The sequence below is a fragment of the Chelonia mydas genome, chromosome 10, assembly GCF_015237465.2.
Source record: "Chelonia mydas isolate rCheMyd1 chromosome 10, rCheMyd1.pri.v2, whole genome shotgun sequence".
NCBI lineage: Eukaryota > Metazoa > Chordata > Testudines > Cheloniidae > Chelonia > Chelonia mydas.
Window position 1 is genome coordinate 79146876 of NC_051250.2, and position 21904 is coordinate 79168779.

At 43.5% G+C, this 21904-nt stretch overlaps 1 protein-coding gene across 1 annotated transcript in view; it reads left to right on the forward strand.

Annotated features, from left to right (window-relative positions):
• SMAD3 (SMAD family member 3) overlaps nucleotides 1-12490 on the forward strand; it is a 104934-nt gene extending 92444 nt beyond the window's left edge. The window contains exons 7-9 of the mRNA XM_007059496.4: nucleotides 772-909; nucleotides 3597-3741; nucleotides 7431-12490. Coding sequence (XP_007059558.1) covers nucleotides 772-909; nucleotides 3597-3741; nucleotides 7431-7554 — 407 coding nt within the window. The 3' untranslated portion in view covers nucleotides 7555-12490. The remainder of the gene's footprint in view (nucleotides 1-771; nucleotides 910-3596; nucleotides 3742-7430) is intronic.
• Nucleotides 12491-21904: the final 9414 nt, after the last annotated feature.

Sequence of the window (21904 nt, forward strand, 5' to 3'; positions counted from 1 at the left end):
AGCAGGTGTTTAATTTTTTCATTACTAAAATGGTTCCTGATGTGAGAAATCCCAAGAATCTAAAGTTAATCCTTAAATTCAGCAGGTTCCATATGCTTCAAGCAAGACTGAATGCAAAGTTTCCACACTAGCAGTGTGAGAGCACAGCAAAGGTTTATCAGAGTTACATAGACTGATACCTGAAACTTAGGATTTTTCAGCTCAGATGGTATTTATTATATTCATTTATGTATTTCCCATGGGAATTAAAGTGTTTTATATCAGGATATAGTGAATGTTATCTCAGGCTAAACGTAACGGTTGAGAAGCCTTATATAATTTTATTCTAAATCAATTAAAATAGTGCCATACATCTGTGGTGACTCTAGGAGGAGGTTGAAAACCATATCTTGAACTGATGAAATGTTCATATGGAGAATATCGGAGTGGCTAAGGGGAGGCATTTCTCAAAGTGGCGGATTTGTGCAGTGCATGCTGCAAAGGACAGTGTGGCTGGAGAATGCACTTCTGGCTTCATAAATTGCTCTTCCACTTCTCTCAGCTTGAAGTTCTCACAGAAGTTTGTTGTTCCCAACAGCCATTGAAAACAAAATTACTATGTTCTTTTCCCATCATCACTGACCTTGCTTGATTCCTCCCTTTTTGATTCAGAAGTAAACCAGATTTCTAAAAACTCTTCTTCCAAATGTTTGAGGTTTTGAAGATGATAAATGTTTTCTGCATGCTTCATTGCTGTCTGACTAAACTGAAACTGCGCCATGTGTTTTCTAGGAAGAGGAGTAAGGCTGTACTACATTGGAGGAGAGGTGTTTGCCGAGTGCCTTAGCGACAGTGCCATTTTTGTCCAATCTCCTAACTGTAACCAACGCTACGGCTGGCACCCCGCAACTGTTTGCAAGATTCCACCAGGTAACCAAGCCTAGCCTTACTCACTTATGCTGTATGCACTGTCCTGTGTAACATTTACATGTGAAGAATGGGAGCTCTGCATACAGAAGTTGAGCTGTTCAACAAAATGAACTGGATTTGATGAATACTATTTGTTTATAGTAATCAGAAACCTAAAACCTATTTTATGCCATCTCCACAACTTCAGCAGTGTTCCTTGATAGCATGAAGGGTAAAGTTACTGTTATGAGAGTTTGTACTGTATATCCAGCCATCACCAGTGTCCAGGTTCATAAAAGTAAATGTGTAAGGTACCTTAAATAGATTCTGATTCGTTTAAGCAAGAACACAGTTGGGCTCCTAGTCTGGATGTGCTTTGCAAACTATTGGTACTATACAAATAAGTAATACAATAGTAGTAGTAAATGTTTTTAAACCTTTTGCTGAATGAATATATGAAGAAAATCCTTTTAATTTACATGCATCTATGTTCTTCTCTGTTATTTTCCTACTTCTATTTTATGTTCTTCTTCTAGGGAAACCATATGAGGCAATTTCATTGTCTTGGTTGTAGTACTTATATCTATCTAAAACCTACTGAAAAGTCACAGGGGGATTTTAATAGGCTTTACTTAGAAAATAAAAATACATTTATAAACCTTGTGTCAGATATGCATGGGTGGGTTGCGTTAGTTAAGTCAGGTGTGAGCATATTAAGCTTTTTCAAAAATAAAATTTTTATGGCAAAAGTATCTAGAAAATAATATTTGGAAATAATGAGCAAGCCCACCTTTGAGATAGGGTTTTTGTTGGAGGGTTCACACACTTGATGTGGCTTTGGGCCCATCCATGGCCTCAGTTTCCCTTCTCAGATAGTTCACCAGCAGCTTCCAGTGCTTTTAGGTTGCTGAGGTGACTTAACCCTCTGGCTAAATCACAAGAGTCCACTAGAATCATAGAATATCATCCCAGCCAAAGCTTTGTCAAGCCTGACCTTCAAAACCTCTAAGGAAGGAGATTCCACCACCTCCCTAGGTAACCCATTCCAGTGCTTCACCACCCTCCTCGTGAAAAAGTTTTTTCTAATATCCAACCTTAACCTCCCCCACTGCAACTTGAAACCATTACTCCTTGTTCTGTCACAAGCTCCAAAATTAATTGAAGTCCATAAGTAAACACAACCCAGTCTTCTGCTCCAGGCTTGTGTCTGGCACAGACCTTCCTCTGCAGGTCTGCACCCCTCCACCACGGTCTTTAGCCCTCCTCTTGGCCTCAGTGTCCAGCCTTTTCTGACCTCCAAACAGCCTCAGAGAGTTGCAGCATAGGGGGAACTCATGCCCACTACATGCTATGGGTTTCCAGCCCATGAACCCTAAACAACTGGGCAATCTGCCCGTAATACAAACTGCCCTGTCTTTCCTTTCCAGGACCTCTTTGTATGTGCTTTGCCTGGCTTCCTCACTGGCCTTTTCCTGGCTCTTCTCTCGCTTTTTAATGGAGCATCTCCCTGCCCCCAGATCTGCTCTCTCTGAAGCTTCTCCTCTTACTGAACACAAGCTGCCATACATCTTCGAGCAAGATTTATTCTAGGATGGCCTGTTCCTTGATTTTCCCAGTGGAACTCTTACAGACTCAACCAATGGGTAGCCAGGTCCTGTAGCCGCCGGGCCCCTACATGTGGACATGCTCCCAGCAAAAATGGTTTGATCCCCAAACAGATGACAATATGAGTTATGGTCAGGCTCACAAAGCATGCTCAAGCGTCATTTTTTTAATCACTTATAATTCGTCTTGATCCAAGCATTTGTTTTTCAAACTTGGACATACTCCCAAATGAACACTAGTCATGTGCCAAGTTTCTAAGTCCAGCACTTAAGTTTTCTGGGTTTTAAAAAAAAGTGTGGCAATAATGTTTTACTCTGGGAAACTTGTTATTTTTCAACTACCCAGAACTCAAAACCCGCTGAATGGATTCTTCTTTAGCTTTCAGCTGGGACCAATCATGGAAAATTTCAATTTGAAAGGGGAAATCCTTGGAACGTTATGAACAAGTGAAAAGAGTGTTATAACTGAAACAGTTCCGCATTCTTAACTATATTACTTGCTACCAAACTATATAGTGTAGTCCTGACATCTGACTTTTGACAGCAAGAGCTATTTTGGCAACTGGCTCTCTACAGGATGGGGTGGTGATGACTTCTGCTAATGGATACCATCTAAATTCAGCTTTTATGGTTTCTTTTGTTTTTGGCTTGTACATTTCTATTAATTCCTTAATTACACTGTCAGAAAAATTAGCAAATATTAAGAGTTGAGGTTGTAATCAAGGTTTGCATTGTAATGCAGAGGAGATGAATGTGCTTTGTGTAGTGCACCTTCTTTATCCTTTGGAGGTAGAAGGAAGTGCCATGTGGTGATGCAGTCTGTTTTCGTCAACATAAACATGCTGAGGGGGCAGTAGGGTTCAGCATTGTGGCCCATAACTTGGTATTTCCTTACTTTTTTAGGGGTTGAATTGTGGGGGTGTTGCATTTATAACCAAACTTAATTTCTTTTAGAAGTTTGCTTCTTATTTATGCAATCTGTCCATAATGTAATATGGTTTGGGGATGGGGAGAGCAGAGTTAAGTGGTTTCTTTCCTTAGGCAGAAAGAAAGGGGATTTCTTAATTTAGTTACACTAATGTCATGTTGTCATGTTCCTGACAGGGTGCAACTTGAAGATTTTTAACAACCAGGAATTTGCAGCCCTCTTGGCTCAGTCTGTGAATCAGGGTTTCGAGGCTGTGTATCAGCTGACCAGAATGTGCACAATCCGAATGAGCTTTGTCAAGGGCTGGGGAGCTGAATACAGGTCAGATCTTTTGTCTTCATCTTTCAGTAGACAGCACATTTGTGCTTATTACCACAAATCCTGCATGCTGCAGTCCTTGATTTTGGGAGTCAGAGTGCTCAACAAGGTCTTTATATGCTGCTTTTAGAGTAGGAGACTAAGCCAGCAGTAGTTTTATTAAAGCAGATAGCATGCATTTCTTAAGAATGTGTTTTTCAAATGTTTTAATTTTGTTTCCATAACTGGAGAAATGAGAGGAAAAAGCAGATCAATCCAATATACTATAAGCTGCACCATTCCTCATTGGGAGGATGTGTATCTGGTTACAGTGTTGGACAGTACAGGATCTCTAACTGGAACTTAACTGTAGGTGAATCCAGATGGACATTGTAAGAAAAATCATAAGTTATTTATTTCTTGAAGTTAGATTTAAATTTGATGGCTGGCGTTTCTAATGAGCAGAATCATTGTGAGCATTTATTAGTGGATTAGGTTTAGCCTTAACATTTCTTTTGTCAGGGACTTGTGGGATTAAATTGAAAGCAGATGGTCTTGGAAATTTACATTTTAAGATATTGGTTAGGGTCGTTGAAAAATTACTGTAAAATCAAATTCTTCTTGCCCCATTCTCATTGCCTGCCACATGGCAGTTGTTGTTTAAATGTCCTTGTAATTACTGATCTGCTTGCTGTCCTTTCCATAACTGAAAGGAGTATTGAGAGGACAAATTAATAATGACCTCTGTAGTAAGGACATACAGTGTGGTGTTTCCCAATACTACAGTACTCGTACAGAAAGCACAGGTTAAAAATAAATGCCAGAGCTTATACTGCCATCCTGAGTAGCATTGCATTTATCAAGCAAACAGAGCTTATAAATGCTCCGTAAGTCACAAAGGGAGGAAAGACAATATTTGCTAATGCCAAATGGGGGAAATGAAATTTGTCAGAAAATAAAGATTGTTTTGTGACAGAACAACATGCAAAGGATTAAAACAAGATCTGCTCTTAAAAATAATTATTTGATGGTGTTCCTTTAAATCTACAGCCTTATTTAAAGATTCTGTGGTGATATTTACCATCTCAGGATATGCTTGCAGACATGCCTGGCTGGTTCTTCTTTACAGTCTCCTGCAGCAGAAGGGGTTGGGTGGCGGTGGGGGGTGGGGTGATGCTATAGTATCAGCTGGAGCCCAGGCCTCTCACATTACTCTCTTCCTTCATCTCTCCAGATGTTTGGAGTCCATTTTGTTTTTAAATCTTCTGCACCCAGGCCAGACCATTTCAGCTGTGGCTCCTGGCCATGGTCACTAATGAAATCCAGATGAGCATGACTTACTGGAAGTCGGCTATCTCATTGGAGTATTGTAGTCAGTGAAACTCTATGCTCACATTTACTGTAGCAAAGCCCAACATTTGCTTCCGTGCCACGAGAAATTACATCTAATTGTCTTTGTCATAGCACAGTTATTTGTTGAACTGATTCATATGAAAATCTCATTGAAAGCTGCATCCAGAGCATTGTTTTAGTAATCTGTGCTTTAGCTGCTTAACCAGTTGAGCAATCTTTTGGCAGGATGTTTGAGTGTTTTTGTGTTCCAGCGATCAGGGGGGCAATTGCATAAGAAGGCCATGACACACAGGCTCTTCTCTGACAGCAGAGCCTAACGCAGGCAAGCCAAAAAGCAACAGAAGGCATCCCTGGTCTAACTTACTGAAATCCATCTTCAAGCTGACATGCTGTCAGTGAAGTCTGATTGTCTTGATAGAGTGTCAAAATAAAGCATGATGTTATAGATTTGGGGATGGGGGGAAACAGCATGCTAAAGAATAGATTTGTATATAATGGTGCTGAGCTATTTGTTGGCATGCCCTTTTCAGCCAGTATTTGAGGAGCGGACAAATGTTCCATTTTAACTTCAGTGAGAGTGTTTTAATTTCATGCTGGCCATGAAGGGGATGTGTGCTTCACTGAAATGTCAGAATAAGCGAGACAGTTGTTCCACTCTCCCTTGCAATCCTTCTGTCCAGGTGGCTCAGGAGACTTCCATTAGTAAAAAAAAAAAGACTCACCCTTGGGCCACTGCACAGAGTAAACCCTGCCAATACACCCACTCTTGTGGCGACAAACAGTATGCTGCCAACTCTGATCAGCCATGCTTGATTTGGAAATGGGTGTGGTGCCTTCCAGGCAGTGTCTCCATTTTAAGACCAGAGGGTAATGGATATACATTCATAGATAGAATAGGTTGCAGCTCTCACTCACTTAGGCAACTAAGAAGGGGTCTCCTCACTGTTATTCTGCAGCTCAAATAGCTGTTGCATGATGCATCTAGCAGCCCCTCGGAGATTACCCCAACACCAGCTAGGGTCTTGATTCAGCAGCAGCTTTTCCCAAGGCCACTGAGGCTTTGACTTCCTCCTCTTAAATGATTAACGCTTAAAACTCTGAGGATGGGTTCTAAGCTGAGAAATAGAGTACGCTTATCTCCAGCCTCTCCCTCTTCTTCCTTCTTTTCTGCAACAGCTGCACCTGCCTCCCGGCCCCAGAACAAGCCCCCTAAGCCTTCCCTTGGTGAAAAGCTGAAATCCAACTTGATACTCTCAAGCAGGAGGAGAGATTCCCCCACACTGTCCCTTGGCCTTCCTCTCCCTGCTCCATGGCCCTCAAGCCTTGTGGAGGCACATCACCTGCTCCAAATGGCATTTGGCCTGAGGGGGAAAGGCTTAGTAGGAGGGCAGGTTGAGAGAGGAAGGGGAGGCAGGACAGGATAGAAGTTCCACTAGGCAACAGCTCTGGCTAAGCCTCCTCCATCTACTCACTACAGTTTCCACCTCTCTGCTCTTGAATTGTTCAGGAGATACAGGTTAGTGGCAGCCTACAGGTTAATGATGTGTTTCTGAAATACCTACTGATCTAGGGGGGTGTGTGTGTGAAATAAAAATTTATTTGTACAGTGCCTGGCAGTTCTGCTTCTTAGCTGCTCCTTTTATTCAGTTGGTCAAATCTAAACTTTTCTCCTCCCCGCAACAGCCCTGGAAACAGCATAACTGCACCAATTATTGCACCTACAGGGACTCTGAGCCTGTGGAGTGGGGAAGGGTGGGAAATGCAGATATCCAATGCATGGGTCTGAACCCTCTCTGCAGACCAAGCCACACCTTCAGAGTGGGTGTAGATGTCATCTGGATGACGGGGTGAGATCCCCATACATCTTTCAAAAATTCTGCCATATCTGAACTTTAACCAGCTGCTAAAACCCAATTCTTTGGTTGAGAGAGTGTCCTGATTTTTATTTTTATTTTTAAATTACACACACAGTGAAGTGTTCGATCCAATCTAATTATGAGAGACAAGGTCTGTGAAAGGCATTTAGACAGTAGCCTTCCTTTCTATCTAGAGGATCAAATGTTGCCTCCTTTCAGAAATCTTTAAGTAGTAAGTAGATGCTATTGCAATTATCTCCTGCCATGATCATAAAGCATATGGAAGGGGGAAAGGGTTTTTGGGGTTTTTAATTTTTTTGTAAAAACAATTTGGCAGCATATGCACAAAACATGTTGTTGTAGAGAAGAAAGACATTCCTTTGGGGTAACATGCAGGGCTATTGTCTAAGCAGGAAAGAATGTTTTAGTAGCTGTAAAATCTCTTCATATTTTTAAAGTTCTATAAGTCACATTTCTGTTCTGTTCTTTTTTTCATTCTTCTAGGCGGCAGACTGTGACCAGTACCCCCTGCTGGATTGAACTGCATCTTAATGGCCCTTTGCAATGGCTAGACAAGGTCCTTACACAAATGGGTTCTCCAAGCATTCGTTGTTCCAGTGTATCTTAAGGAAACATCTCCTTGGGGGGCAAAACAAGGACTCTGGAAAATGGAATCAGTTTAACCCTTCGCAAAAAGCATAATAAATAAATTCTCCATAGTATTCACATGATCAGAAAAAACATCAATTGCAAAAACAAGAGGTTGTTTTTAAATGAAGTGCTCATTTTAAGCCACTTCCCTGAAACTGTTAGCACATATTATGGGCTATTGGAGTAAGAATTTGAAGCTGATGTTTTTCATGCTAAGAACACGGACTTCCGTTTTAGTGGAGTGAAGCAAACATTCTGCATTTAAATCCTTGTAGTGCCTATGTTGCCTCTGCTATGTACAGCTCCAAGCATGGGGAAGCTGCTTTCATTAGGTGCTCGCTGGGTTGGGGGAGGTTTTTCTCTTTGTGTTACTGAACTTCAGCCCAATGCAACGTAGCATCTCTGTAAAGCAGATACCATTGAACGTTGCTGCTAAGCCCCGCTTCTGCGTTGCTCTCCGACAGCCTGACAGGCATGGGTCTGCCCTTTCTGAATGGGCCAACCACAGCAGAGGGGCAGAGGTGTTAAATAAAAACAACACACTCACAAAAGAGATCCCTCCAAAAAAGCACTGAGGAGTCCCCCAGAGAGAGTGTTTTTCCCTTGTCAGACAGCGGACAATGAGGCAGGCCTGGCTTTGTGCGTGAGATGCATAGTTAATATCACCGTAATCTTGGAGACTGGATTTACGTGAAGCAAAAGACCAATGTTAAGGTTTGTTTTAATGTCACTGCAGTGATATTGATTGGCTAGGGCAGCTCTCAGAAAAGTGTTTGTAACTCATTGCAATGAGCTCTTGCCACATCTGGATGAGTTAAGCCTTCCTTGCTAGGTAGTCCATTTGCATTAATTACATGAACTTCTGTATTGTATCCTCTCGATATGTTGAATGGTATCTTACACTTTTTAAATGTTATGGGCTTAGTGGTGGGCCCTAGAGAGGAGAGCTACCCCGTCCTTGCTGCCACATTCAGAAAGAGCACATGGGAGTAACCTGATTTAGAGCATACAGTGCCATCACATGCCACTCTACAAATTTAGCTATAATATCTCAGATACAGAAATACTCTCTGTTGTTAAAACCTATGGTCAAGGTGTTTTGTTGCCTGTTAGAAGAAAGTATAAGGGGAGAGCGTGTTTTTTACGTGTATTATAAAATACTTCTGTTTTTTGTTTTTTTTAAATATCCTCACTTGACAGTTATAATGGTAGTTGTTCCCAGTAATGACTGTCATGGCAAGCAGAAATAACTTCCACAACTGGAAAAAAACAAACAAACACACACTGCTTGTTACAAGCTAAAATTTGCCATACACATTTCATAACTACTTCTTTGCCACTCGATCATCTGTTTTGTTTTGTTCCTGTTAAATATCATACATGTTTGTGCCAAAATGTCAGGGAAAAAAGCCTACCACATTCAGAATTTCCTATGGAAATCTGATGTAGAAAGTGAATTACAAATCTACGTCTGACTCTGGAAAGTATAGAATGCTCTTTGCAGTGCTTTGTGATTAAAAAAAAAAAAACAACCCTCAATCCTGCAAGCACTTATGCACACAATTAACTTTTAGACATGTGAGTAGTTCCTTTGAACTCCATGTGACTGGTCTTGTGTGTGCGCATTTGCAGAATCACGGCCTAAGTCTCATAACTGGGCAGGGAGCTTTTGATACCATTTCACAGATGCATTTCAGGTGTCTGCATGTGTCTGGTCTGTCTATGTACTAAGGCTTTTATTACATACTTATTCCCTTGGTACCCATTTATGTACTGGCCAAAATAATTGGTTTACAAAATCACATTTTTGTATTTGGAGGCATCACCAAGGGAGGCTACAAGGGAACTTTCTTTAGTACGCATACCGGACAAATTCTCCTAGATTTACCCTGCTACACAAGCTTTCTGTCCCTACGTGCAGGAGAGTGACTATGCTGTCAGTTTCACACTCAAAATGCCCTTCAGGAGGTTCCTTGCCAGTATTGTTTTCTCCTAGCAAATAAAGGGATGTCTTGGAGGACGACTTTCCATCAAACGTGAGGAATGACCTCTAGTGTGTAATTCATGCTTGTGTTCGAGAATTCCAGAGCAGATTTGCAGAGGGACTGATGCTCCCACTGAAGAATCTTCCCCTACAGCTTTGACTAGAGCTCTCGTGGAGCATCAGTGCTTGAATCAGAGTACTGGAGGTTTCTGTCATTCAGTATTTCTGCAGTGCATCTGAATTTGTTTAACTATGAATGCCTGTGATTCATGCATGGAGAGGGGTCTGAGTAATATGGTATTCGCAAGCCATTTAAAAAGAATAGGTCTGACTATCGTGGATTGATTTGTTATATGTTGGCTTCTTTACTTGCAGATATGGGCTTTTGACATAATTGCATGGAAAGATCTATTCTGGAACTTGTTACAGAGCTGTTTTGAATTGATGTTATGGTTAAAAAAAAAATTGCTATGTAAAAACAGCCTCAGGTTTCTTCCCTGAGCATCTGTAGTCGGATCTGCTTATTTCACTGCACAAGCCCTGTTTTACCTCCTTACATAATCATGGAGGAAGCTGGCCTCTATTCTTTCTGGTGCCTTAGCAACAAAAATGACATCTTAAATTTCTGATTGTTGAATCTTTATGACTAGTGATGGTGTAAAACAGAAAGAATCCAGTTTGACTTTAAGATTCCAAACTGAGTTAGCAGGGTAGCAGCTAGGGGAGGGGGCCGATTTGTCTTTTTTTATATGAAGTTCACAGAGAGAATCTCATTCTCCAAATCTGATTTTCATGTGGACTTATTTGGCAAAGCAGGTATCTGTTTTATTTGGCAGAGGGTTAAAACCTGCTAACCTTTATTAATATTTAGCACAGAAAGCAGTATGCAGATCATGATAGTAAACTGTGGTTAGCAACATCATCATTCCTGTAAAATGAATTCAACTAGAAAACATAAGTCTCTCAGTCAACACAGTTAGAGAAAAATGAGGAAAAAAGTTATCTTAACTTGAATATTAACTTCCTTTCTTCGCCTTCTCACTAATTCATAATAGCTTTATGGTTTTAAAGTCACCTTTTAAGTTCAAGTAGAGAGTACTGTGCCATTTAAACAGCTGAAGAGACTAGGGGAGGAGAGAAACATTGTGATCCAAGGGTTTTGTGTTGCACAGTTTCAAGTGGATGTTGTACAGATAAAACCTTGTTCCCCATCAGGTTTGAAACGTACTTAATGTGTCTTAATCATGCCATTTGTGGGTGACACTACTGAAAGGTAGCACTTGAGCGTAGCTTATTGTACTCAGCATTGCTCCAGAGGTGCATGTGTGGGTTGTTTTGTTTTTTACTTATTTTCTAAAACTTTATTATGGTAGCTTTGATATGTAGCACAAATGTATGCAGTCGACCATGCCTTAGCTTAGATTACATATGTGTACTGGAATATCCTCTCATTTAGCTGTAGTCTTGGCTAGTTTACCAGGATTTCATACATTTTTGTTACAAGCACAGAGTCATTAGCAGGAACTTTGACTCTTTTTTAATTGGCGTTGCCATACACAAGGGCACGGCTGCTGGCAGACGTTACAGATCGCCTTGTGATTTTAATGACTGTGGTGAATTTTTTTTATTAATGTATTGGACTGAATTGCAGTGTGTATTTTGTGTTTAGCTTGTCTTAGACTAAAATCCAGTGCTATACCTTTGATTTAATCAACAGCTATAAAGTATGTGTGTGTGCAAAGCAGGAGGAATTGGAAGCATCTCCAACTTTCCTCAAGGCTCTTGCTACAAACATTTAGTCAAGGAATGATGATGGATGGGTGACCTTAAAGAAATAATTTCTATTCGACCAGTTTTCTCTCCTCTTAGAGGGAAGTATACTTGGAACAGTACAGAGACACTCTAGGGTGACAGATTTTCATAGCTGAGTCTGAAGCAGCTAGTGTAGACGTCCATATCTCATTCCAGTTACTAACTGGAAGAAGCACTAGGAGGTAGAGCATAGCTCTGCGGAGGACTTCAACAACACAATAAAATGTCTCAGTGTGAGCTTTCCTGGTACTCTGAGGCACTGGGTAGGTAGAAGGAATAGAATATCAAGAATAAACTGGTCTAAGCTAGAATGAGAAATTATTAGTCACTATATAGTAGTTGATTGAGCTGTATGGTTAAGGAATTCAGTATATTCTTATACATGTTTTTATATTTATCTACTTTCTTTGAATATTCAGATGAATCAAATATTTAATTTTTAACAGAGCGCTTCAAGGGTTCCTATTAAAGATCTGAGGTTTCTCATATGCTCCTCTCTGATGATTGTTAATAATTAGGATGTTACTGATGTGAGAGCAGCTAGACATCTGTCCAAGAAATGATCAGCAGACCCTTGCAAATTAAACAAAACATTGACTTTTGTTCCATTTACTTCAGTTTATGTTGCAGAAGCCCTTGTTTGGGTGGCTGTTCTTTTGTCTTTTAGCAATAAATGCCATACACAGATGGGCCATTGCACTGCGCTCTTCAGGTCTTCTAGTTTGATTATTTTACAACAAAATGAGACTTTAAAAATAATGAAAGAAAGCATTACTCATAAATATTTTGGTTAATCTTCTGCTTCCTCCCATCTGTGACTACTAGACCAATCTGCACCATTGCAGCCTGTTCCATCTTGAGGCGGGAGGAGGCCCATCTCTTTGTTTCTGGAGGGAATTATTCCCCCTTTTTGTAGCTGCCTATGAGCACGTTTGCATTAGTATTTAGATTTTCTTACCCTGAGATTGTATGTTAATGAATGGTTCAGCTGCCTATGTGCTTTAGCTTAAGCATTATTCACCTGTTGTTACTAAAGGCCTGTACCATGTATGCCCTCTTCTTTCATATGTGAAACTTCTATTTTTGTCATTTTAATAAACTTTAATTTGAAAACAAGGCTCTTTAGCAAGTAGATGTCATTGTACTTAGGGTATGTCTACACTACGAAATTAAGTCGAATTTAAAGAAGTCGGTTTTGTAGAAAGCGTTTTTATACAGTCGATTGTGTGTGTCCCCACACAAATGCTCTAAGTGCATGTAGTCGGCGGAGTGTGTCCACAGTACCGAGGCAACCATCTACTTCCGGAGCATTGCACTGTGGGTAGCTATCCCACAGTTCCCACAGTCTCTGCCGCCCATTTGAATTCTGGGTAGAAATCCCAGTGCCTGATGGGGTTAAAACATTGTCGCTGGTGGTTCTGGGTACATATTGTCATGCCCCCCTTTCCTCCCTCCCGCCATGAAAGCAAGGGCAGACAATCATTTTGCGCCTTTTTTCTTGAGTTACCTGTGCAGACACCATACCACAGCAAGCATGGAGCCCGCTCAGCTAACAGTCACCGTATGTCTCCTGGGTGCTGGCAGACGCGGTACTGCATTGCTACACAGCAACAGTTTATTGCCTTTTGGCAGCAGACAGTGCAGTATGACTGGTAGCTGTCATCGACGTAGTCCAGGGTGCTCTTTTAACCGACCTCGATGAGATCGGGGTGCCTGGGCAAACATGGGAGTGACTCAGCCAAGTCATTTCCCTTTTAAGTTTTGTTTCATAGTGATTCAGTCCTACTGGCAGTGCACTGTCTTTTAATCTGCAGCCAGCAGAAGAAGATGGCCAGCAGTCATACTGCACCGTCTTCTGCCGAACACCCAGGAGATGATGATGGCTAGCGGTCGTACTCCACAGTCTGCTGCCAGCAAGATCTATAAAAATAGATGAAGTGGATCAAAACAAGAAATAGACCAGATTTGTTTTGTATTCATTTTCTCCTCCCTCCCTCCGTGAAATCAACGGCCTGCTAAACCCAGTTTTGAGTTCTATCCTTGAGGTTTTGAGTTCTATCCTTCAGGGGGCCATTCTGTTTCTCGCAAAGCCACCCCCTTTGTTGATTTTAATTCCCTGTAAGCCAACCCTGTAAGCCATGTTGTCAATCGCCCCTCCCTCTGTCAGAGCAACGGCAGACAATCATTCCGCGCCTTTTTTCTGTGCAGACGCCATACCATGGCAAGCATGGAGCCCGCTCAGATCACTTTGGCAATTAGGAGCACATTAAACTCCACACACATTATCCAGCAGTATATGCAGCACCAGAACCTGGCAAAGCGAAACCAGGCAAGTAGGCGACATCAGCATGGTGACGAGAGTGCTGAGGACATGGACACAGACGTCTCTCAAAGCACGGGCCCTGGCAATGTGGGCATCATGGTGCTAAGGGGGCAGGTTCATGTGGTGGAACGCCGATTCTGGGCTCGGGAAACGAGTACAGACTGGTGGGACCGTATAGTGTTGCAGATCTGGGACGATTCCCAGTGGCTGCGAAACTTTTGCATGCGTGAGGGCCCTTTCTGGAACTTTGTGACTTGCTTTCACCTGCCCTGAGGTGCAAGAATACCAAGATGAGAGCAGCCCTCACAGTTGAGAAGCGAGTGGCAATAGCCCTGTGGAAGCTTGCAACGCCAGACAGCTACTGGTCAGTCGGGAATCAATTTGGAGTGGGCAAATCTACTGTGGGGGCTGCTGTGATGCAAGTAGCCAACACAATCAAAGATCATCTGATATCAAGGGTAGTGACCCTGGGAAATGTGCAGGTCACAGTGGATGGCTTTGCTGCAATGAGATTCCCTAACTGTCGTGGGGCCATAGACGGAACCCATATCCCTATCTTGGCACCAGAGCACCAAGCCGATGAGTACATAAATCGCAAGGGGTACTTTTCAATAGTGCTGCAAGCACTGGTGGATCACAAGGGGCGTTTCACCAACATCAACATGGGATGGCCGGGAAAGGTACATGATGCTTGCGTCTTCAGGAACTCTGGTCTGTTTCAAAAGCTGCAGGAAGGGACTTTATTCCCAAACCAGAAAATAACCGTTGGGGATGTTGAAATGCCCATAGTTATCCTTGGGGACCCAGCCTACCCCTTAATGCCATGGCTCATGAAGCCATACACAGGCAGCCTGGACAGTAGTCAGGAGCTGTTCAACTACAGGCTGAGCAAGTGCAGAATGGTGGTAGAATGTGCATTTGGACGTTTAAAAGCGCGCTGGTGCAGTTTACTGACTTGGTTAGACCTCAGCGAAACCAATATTCCCACTGTTATTACTGCTTGCTGTGTGCTCCACAATATCTGTGAGTGTAAGGGGGAGACGTTTATGGTGGGGTGGGAGGTTGAGGCAAATCGCCTGGGCCGCTGGTTATGCACAGCCAGACACCAGGGCGGTTAGAAGAGCACAGGAGGGCGCGGTGCGCATCAGAGAAGCTTTGAAAACCAGTTTCATGAGTGGCCAGGCTACAGTGTGAAAGTTCTGTTTGTTTCTCCTTGATGAAACCCCCCACCCCTTGGTTCACTCTACTTCCCTGTAAGCTAACCACCCTCCCCTCCTCCCTTTGATCACCGCTTGCAGAGGCAATAAAGTCATTGTTGCTTCACATTCATGCATTCTTTATTAATTCATTACACAAATAGGGGGATAACTACCAAGGTACCCCAGGAGGGGTGGTGGAGGAGAGAAGCACCAGGAGGGGTGGTGGAGGAAGGAAGGACAAGGCCAGAGAGTGCTTTAAAAGTTTAAAACTTATTGAATGCCAGCCTTCCGTTGCTTGGGCAATCCTCTGGGGTGGAGTGACTAGGTGGCCAGAGGCCCCCGCACCACATTCTTGGGCGTCTGGGTGAGGAGGCTATGGAACTTGGGGAGGAGGGCGGTTGGTTACACAGGGACTGTAGCGGCGGTCTGTGCTCCAGCTGCCTTTCCTGCCGCTCAACCATATGCTGGAGCATATTAGTTTGATCCTCCAGCAACCTCAGCATTGAATCCTGCCTCCTCTCATCACGCTGCCGCCACCTTTCAGCTCAGCCCTCTCTTCAGCCCGCCACTTACTCTCTTCAGCCTGCCACCTGTCCTCACATTCATTTATTGCTTTCCTGCACTCTGATATTGTGTGCCTCCACGCATTCGTCTGTGCTCTGTCAGTGTGGGAGGACAGCATGAGCTCAGAGAACATTTCATCGCGTTTTTTTCGCCTTCTAATCTTCACTAGCCTCTGGGAAGGAGAAGATCCTGTGATCCTTGAAACACATGCAGGTGGTGGAGGGGAAAAAAAAGGGACAGTGGTATTTAAAAAGACACATTTTATAGAACAATGGGTACACTCCTTCACGGTAAACCTTGCTGTTAACATTATATACATAGCACGTGCTTTCGTTCCAAGGTCACATTTTGCCTCCCCCTAGCGTGTGGCTAGCTCTCATCCCTCCCCCCTCCCCGTGGCTAACAGCAGGGAACATTTCTGTTCAGCTACAGGCAAACAGCCCAGCGGGAACAGGCACCTCTGAATGTCCCCTTAAGAAAAGCACCCTATTTCAACCAGGTGACCATGAATGATATCACTCACCTGAGGATAACACAGAGAGAGAAAGAACAGATGTTGTTTGAACGCCAGCAAACATACAATGCAATGCTTTGTTCTACAATGATTCCCGAGTACGTGCTACTGGCCTGGAGTGGTAAAGTGTCCTACCATGTAGGATGGAATAAGGCTGCCCTCCCCAGAAACCTTTTGCAAAGGCTTTGGGAGTGCATCCAGGAGAGCCACGAATGCCAGGGCAAATTAATCATTAAACATGCTTGCTTTTAAACCATGTATAGTATTTTAAAAGGTACACTCACCAGAGGTCCCTTCTCCGCCTGGCGGGTCCGGGAGGCAGCCCTGGGTGGATTCGGGGGGGTACTGGCTCCAGGTCCAGGGTGAGAAACAGTTCCTGGCTGTCAGGAAAACTGGTTTCTCCCCTTGCTTGCTGTGAGCTATCTACAACCTCATCATCATCATCTTCCTCGTCCCCAAAACCTGTTTCCGTGTTGCCTGCATCTCCATTGAAGGAGTCAAACAACACAGCTGGGGTAGTGGTGGCTGAACCCCTTAAAATGGCATGCAGCTCATCATAGAAGCGGCATGTTTTGGGCTCTGACCCGGAGCGGCTGTTCGCCTCTCTGGTTTTCTGGTAGGCTTGCCTCAGCTCCTTACGTTTCAAGCGGCACTGCTTCGGGTCCCTGTTATGGCCTCTGTCCTTCATGCCCTGGGAGATTTTGACAAATGTTTTGGCATTTCAAAAACTGTAACATAATTCTGATAGCACGGATTCCTCTCCCCATACAGCGATCAGATCCCGTACCTCCCGTTCAGTCCATGCTGGAGCTCTTTTGCAATTCTGGGACTCCATCATGGTCACCTCTGCTGATGAGCTCTGCATGGTCACCTGCAGCTTGCCACGCTGGCCAAACAGGAAATTGAAATTCAAAAGTAAGCGGGCCTTTTCCTGTCTACCTGGCCAGTGCATCTGAGTTGAGGGTGCTGTTTAGAGCAGTCACAATGGAGCACTCCAGGATAGCTCCCGGAGGCCAATGCCATCTAATTGTGTCCACAGTACCCCAAATTCGACCCGGCAAGGCCGCTTTCAGTGCTAATCACCTTGTCGGGGGTGGAGTAAGGAAATAGATTTTAAGAGCCCTTTAAGTCGAAAAAAGGGCTTCGTCATGTGGACGGGTGCAGGGTTAAATCGATTTAACGCTGCTAAATTCGACCTCAATTCCTAGTGTAGACCAAGGCTTCGACATGAGGATTGAGCTGGAACACAGCTGCAATTCTAGAAATCACAGTTAACAATGCAGAACCAACAATATTTTCAGCTACTGAAAATGTCCCAGGTTGTGTGTTTAAATATGGGATTGCAAATAAGAAAGATCATTGTTTTGCAAGTTATGCAGGAAAAGTCCAGGGTAGGGATCCAAAACTGATTATTGAATTATGCATATTGAACAAAGCAATAGACCCACCACAATTTGAGAACTATAGATCTGCTAATCAGGAATTTTCCATCATGCTCTAGTATTGGGGCATTAAAAAAAATTCTGCACGCCAAGCTGTAATACAAATGCATAATTCTATAATTATACTTACAAGAAGGGTTTCCTGCCAGTAGGTATCAGTCATTTGTTATGCAACATTTGCTTAAATTAAAGCTTAAGAGGAATGACATTTCAAACTTTTTGGATAATACATTTGCAATATGTAATTGCTTCATTATATCTTTCATTTATCACTGAACATGTATTTTGTTTATATCTCTAATTTTACTGCAATGACTAGTTTGTGATACTGAAGTACAAGAAAATCAAGAATTATAAACTAAGGTGACTGCTAAGAGAACTGAAATTGATTTACTACATTACCTTCGCTTTTGGCAAACCTAGTGAAAATCTGGACGAAGCCAGTTCATTACCACATCGTTGGAAAGTGGAGTGGAAAAAGCATTCTTCCTTAAACCCCTTATCACGGGCGGGGGAGGAGGGGGAGGAAGAAGTGTACTGCTCAATTCTATGACACACTAGGAGGGCAATTAGACAAGTTCATAGAAATAGGCTTTTTGGCTCAAAGTTACTCTACTTGATTAACAATGCTTTTTGAGTGTGCTGTCTCCCTACTCAGACTCTGTGATGCCAGAATTAACCCTTCTTGTAAGTATAATTATAGAATTATGCATTTGTATTACAGCTTGGCGTGCAGAATTTTTTAATGCCCCAATACTAGAGCATGATGGAAAATTCCTGATTAGCAGATCTATAGTTCTCAAATTGTGGTGGGTCTATTGCTTTGTTCAATATGCATAATTCAATAATCAGTTTTGGATCCCTACCCTGGACTTTTCCTGCTATCTTCATGGATTCCAAGGCCAGAAAGGACCATTGTCATCATCTCGTCTGACCTCCTGTATAGCACAGGCCATAGAACTTCCCCAAAATATTCCTCGACCAGATCTTCTAGAAAAATACCTTTTGATTTTAAAATGTCAATGATGGAGAATCCACCACACCTGTGGTAAATTGTCCCAATGGTTAATTATCCTCACTGTCAAAAATGTATGCCTCATTTCCAGTCTGAATTTATCTAGCTTCAACTTCCAGCCACTGGATTGTATTATACCTTTCTCTGCTAGATTGAATCAGATATTTGTTCCCATGTTGGTACTTACAGACTGTAATCAAGTCACCCCTCAACCTTCTCTTTAAGCCAAATAGATTGAGCTCCTTGAGTCTCTCACTACAAGACATGTTTTCTAATCCTTTAATCATTCTCATGGCTCTTCTCTGAAACGTCTCCAATTTATCAACATCCTTCTTGAATTGTGTACACCAGAACTGGATGCAGTATTCCAGCAGTGGTTGCACCAATGCCAAATACAGAGGTAAAATCACCTCTCTACTTCTACTTGAGATTCCTATTTATGCATCCCAGGATTAGCTCTTTTGGCCACAGTGTCAGATTGGGAGCTCATGTTTAGCTGATTATCCACTATGACCCCCACTGCTGGAGTCCCCCATTGTGCAAGCATGGCGTACGTTCTTTTGTTCCAAGATAAGTTTACATTTAGTCGTATTAAAGCACATTGTGTGCTTGCACCCAGCTTACTAAGCAATCCACATCACTCTGAATCAGTGACTTGTAATCTTCTTTTACAACTTCCTCAATATTTGTGTCCTCTGCAACTTTATCAGTGATGACTTTGTTGTCTTCTAGGTCACTGATAAAACTGTTAAATGGCATAGCGGTCCCAGGGAGACCCCACTGGAAATAGATTCAGATTCCCCATTTGCAGTTACATTTAGAAACCTATCAGCCAGTTCTTAATCCACTTAATGTGTGCTGTTTTGGTTTTTTTAATCAAAACGTCATGATGTACCAAGTCAAATGCCTTACTTAAATCTAAGTACATTATGTCAACACTATTACTTTTATCCATCAAATGGGCCAGTATGCTCCTCAGCCAGCTCTTTCAAAACTCTTGAATGCAATTTATCTGTAGCTGCCTATTTAAAAATATCTAACTTTAGTAGCTGCTGTTTCTTCTTTGAGTGCTTGCTGATGTCCATTCCATATTAGGTGTGCGTGCTTGCCACATGCACCGGTTCTGGAAGTTTTTCCTTTAGCAGTATCTGTAGGGGACCGGCTCTGGCACCTTTGGAGTGGCGCCCACATGGTGTGGTATAAGGGGCACCACCAGCTCCCTCCACCCTCAGTTTCTTTTTGCCACCAGTGATGGTGCTGGAACTTCTGCTGCTTCGGCTAGCTTTCGCTTAGTTCAGTGTGTCTCACGAACATTTATTTGAAAAATAGTTGTATATAGTTTTAGTAATTACCTTAGTATTAGTTCTAGTTAGTTGGTCCCGGATGGGACTCAGCCTAGGGATCCCTAGACTTTAAACCATGAGATCGTTGTAAGTGGCCCATGCCCATCAGCGACCCACACGTTAGCTGTTTAAGGTGCCTAAGAGAAGGACACATAAGCAACAAGCGTTGCATCTGTAAGTAGTTCAAACCCGGAATGAAAAAGGAGAGACATCCATCTCAGGACACTCCTGATAGAGTTGGCACTGACCCCAGCACCGGAGCAGAGGTCCGACTCAGCCCCAAGCACCGCAGCGTCAGTACAGAGGGCCCTGCCGGTGCTGTCTACAAGCTGGAACCAATCCCGGTCCCTGGCCAAGAAGCCCAAGAAGTCCATGAGGGGAAGATCTCCCACTTCCCGTAAGGGAAAGGGGAGGGCCGTACTGGGCGGCTCAACACCTCCGTCAGGGAGCTGGGTCCCAGCTCATGTCAAGCAGTTGAGCGCCTCCCAGGCTCTGCCTGCCACACCGGACAGTGACCAAGGCCTCCATCAGCTCGAAGTCCCGTTGACGCCCGAGGCCCTGAAGGCAGCACAGGAGATCCTGACCCTACCAGTGCCGCCCACACCAGCTCCGGCAATACCCAAGCGCAGGGGTAAACCCGACTTCAGACCGTTCCGCGTGTCCCCGCCTCAGCAGCGCCGCTCCTGCCAGCGCTCACCCGCACCGAACCGTCGTGCCTTGGACTTTGGGAGGCAGGCTCAGAGAAACCCTCTTCGGCCTCTGGATGGGAACCTGGGAGGCAGTGACCATGAGATGGTCGAGTTCAGGATCCTGACACAGGGAAGAAAGGAGAGCAGCAGAATACGGACTCTGGACTTCAGAAAAGCAGACTTTGACTCCCTCAGGGACCAGATGGGCAGGATCCCCTGGGAGAATAACATGAGGGGGGAAAGGAGTCCAGGAGAGCTGCCTATATTTTAAAGAAGCCTTATTGAGGTTACAGGAACAAACCATCCCGATGTGTAGAAAGAATAGTAAATATGGCAGGCGACCAGCTTGGCTTAACAGTGAAATCCTTGCTGATCTTGAACACAAAGAAGCTTACAAGGAGTGGAAGATTGGACAAATGACCAGGGAAGAGTATAAAAATATTGCTCGGGCATGCAGGAGTGAAATCAGGAAGGCCAAATCACACCTGGAGTTGCAGCTAGCAAGAGATGTTAAGAGTAACAAGAAGGGTTTCTTCAGGTATGTTAGCAACAAGAAGAAAGTCGAGCAAAGTGTGGGCCCCTTACTGAATGAGGGAGGCAACCTAGTGACAGAGGATGTGGAAAAAGCTAATGTACTCAATGCTTTCTTTGCCTCTGTATTCACGAACAAGGTCAGCTCCCAGACAACTGCACTGGGCAGCACAGCATGGGGAGGAGGTGACCAGCCCTCTGTGGAGAAAGAAGTGGTTCGGGACTATTTAGAAAAGCTGGACGAGCACAAGTCCATGGGGCCGGATGCGCTGCATCCGAGAGTGCTAAAGGAGTTGGTGGATGTGATTGCAGAGCCATTGGTCATTACCTTTGAAAACTCATGGCAATCGGGGGAAGTTCCGGACGACTGGAAAAAGGCTAATGTAGTGCCCATCTTTAAAAAAGGGAAGGAGGAGGATCCCGGGAACTACAGACCAGCCAGCCTCATCTCAGTCCCTGGAAAAATCATGGAGCAGGTCCTCAAGGAATCAATTCTGAAGCACTTACACGAGAGGAAAGTGGTCAGGAACAGTCAGCATGGATTCACCAAGGGCAAGTCATGCCTGACTAATTGCCTTCTATGACGAGATAACTGGTTCTGTGGATGAAGGGAAAGCGGTGGACGTGTGGTTCCTTGACTTTAGCAAAGCTTTTGACACTGTCTCACACAGTATTCTTGCCAGCAAGTTAAAGAAGTATGGGCTGGATGAATGGACTATAAGGTGGATAGAAAGTTGGCTAGATTGTCGGGCTCAATGGGTAGTGATCAATGGCTCCATGTCTAGTTGGCAGCCGGTATCAAGTGGAGTGCCCCAAGGGTCGTTCCTTGGGCCGGTTTTGTTCAATATCTTCATAAATGATCTAGAGGATGGCGTGGATGGCACCCTCAGCAAGTTTGCAGATGACACTAA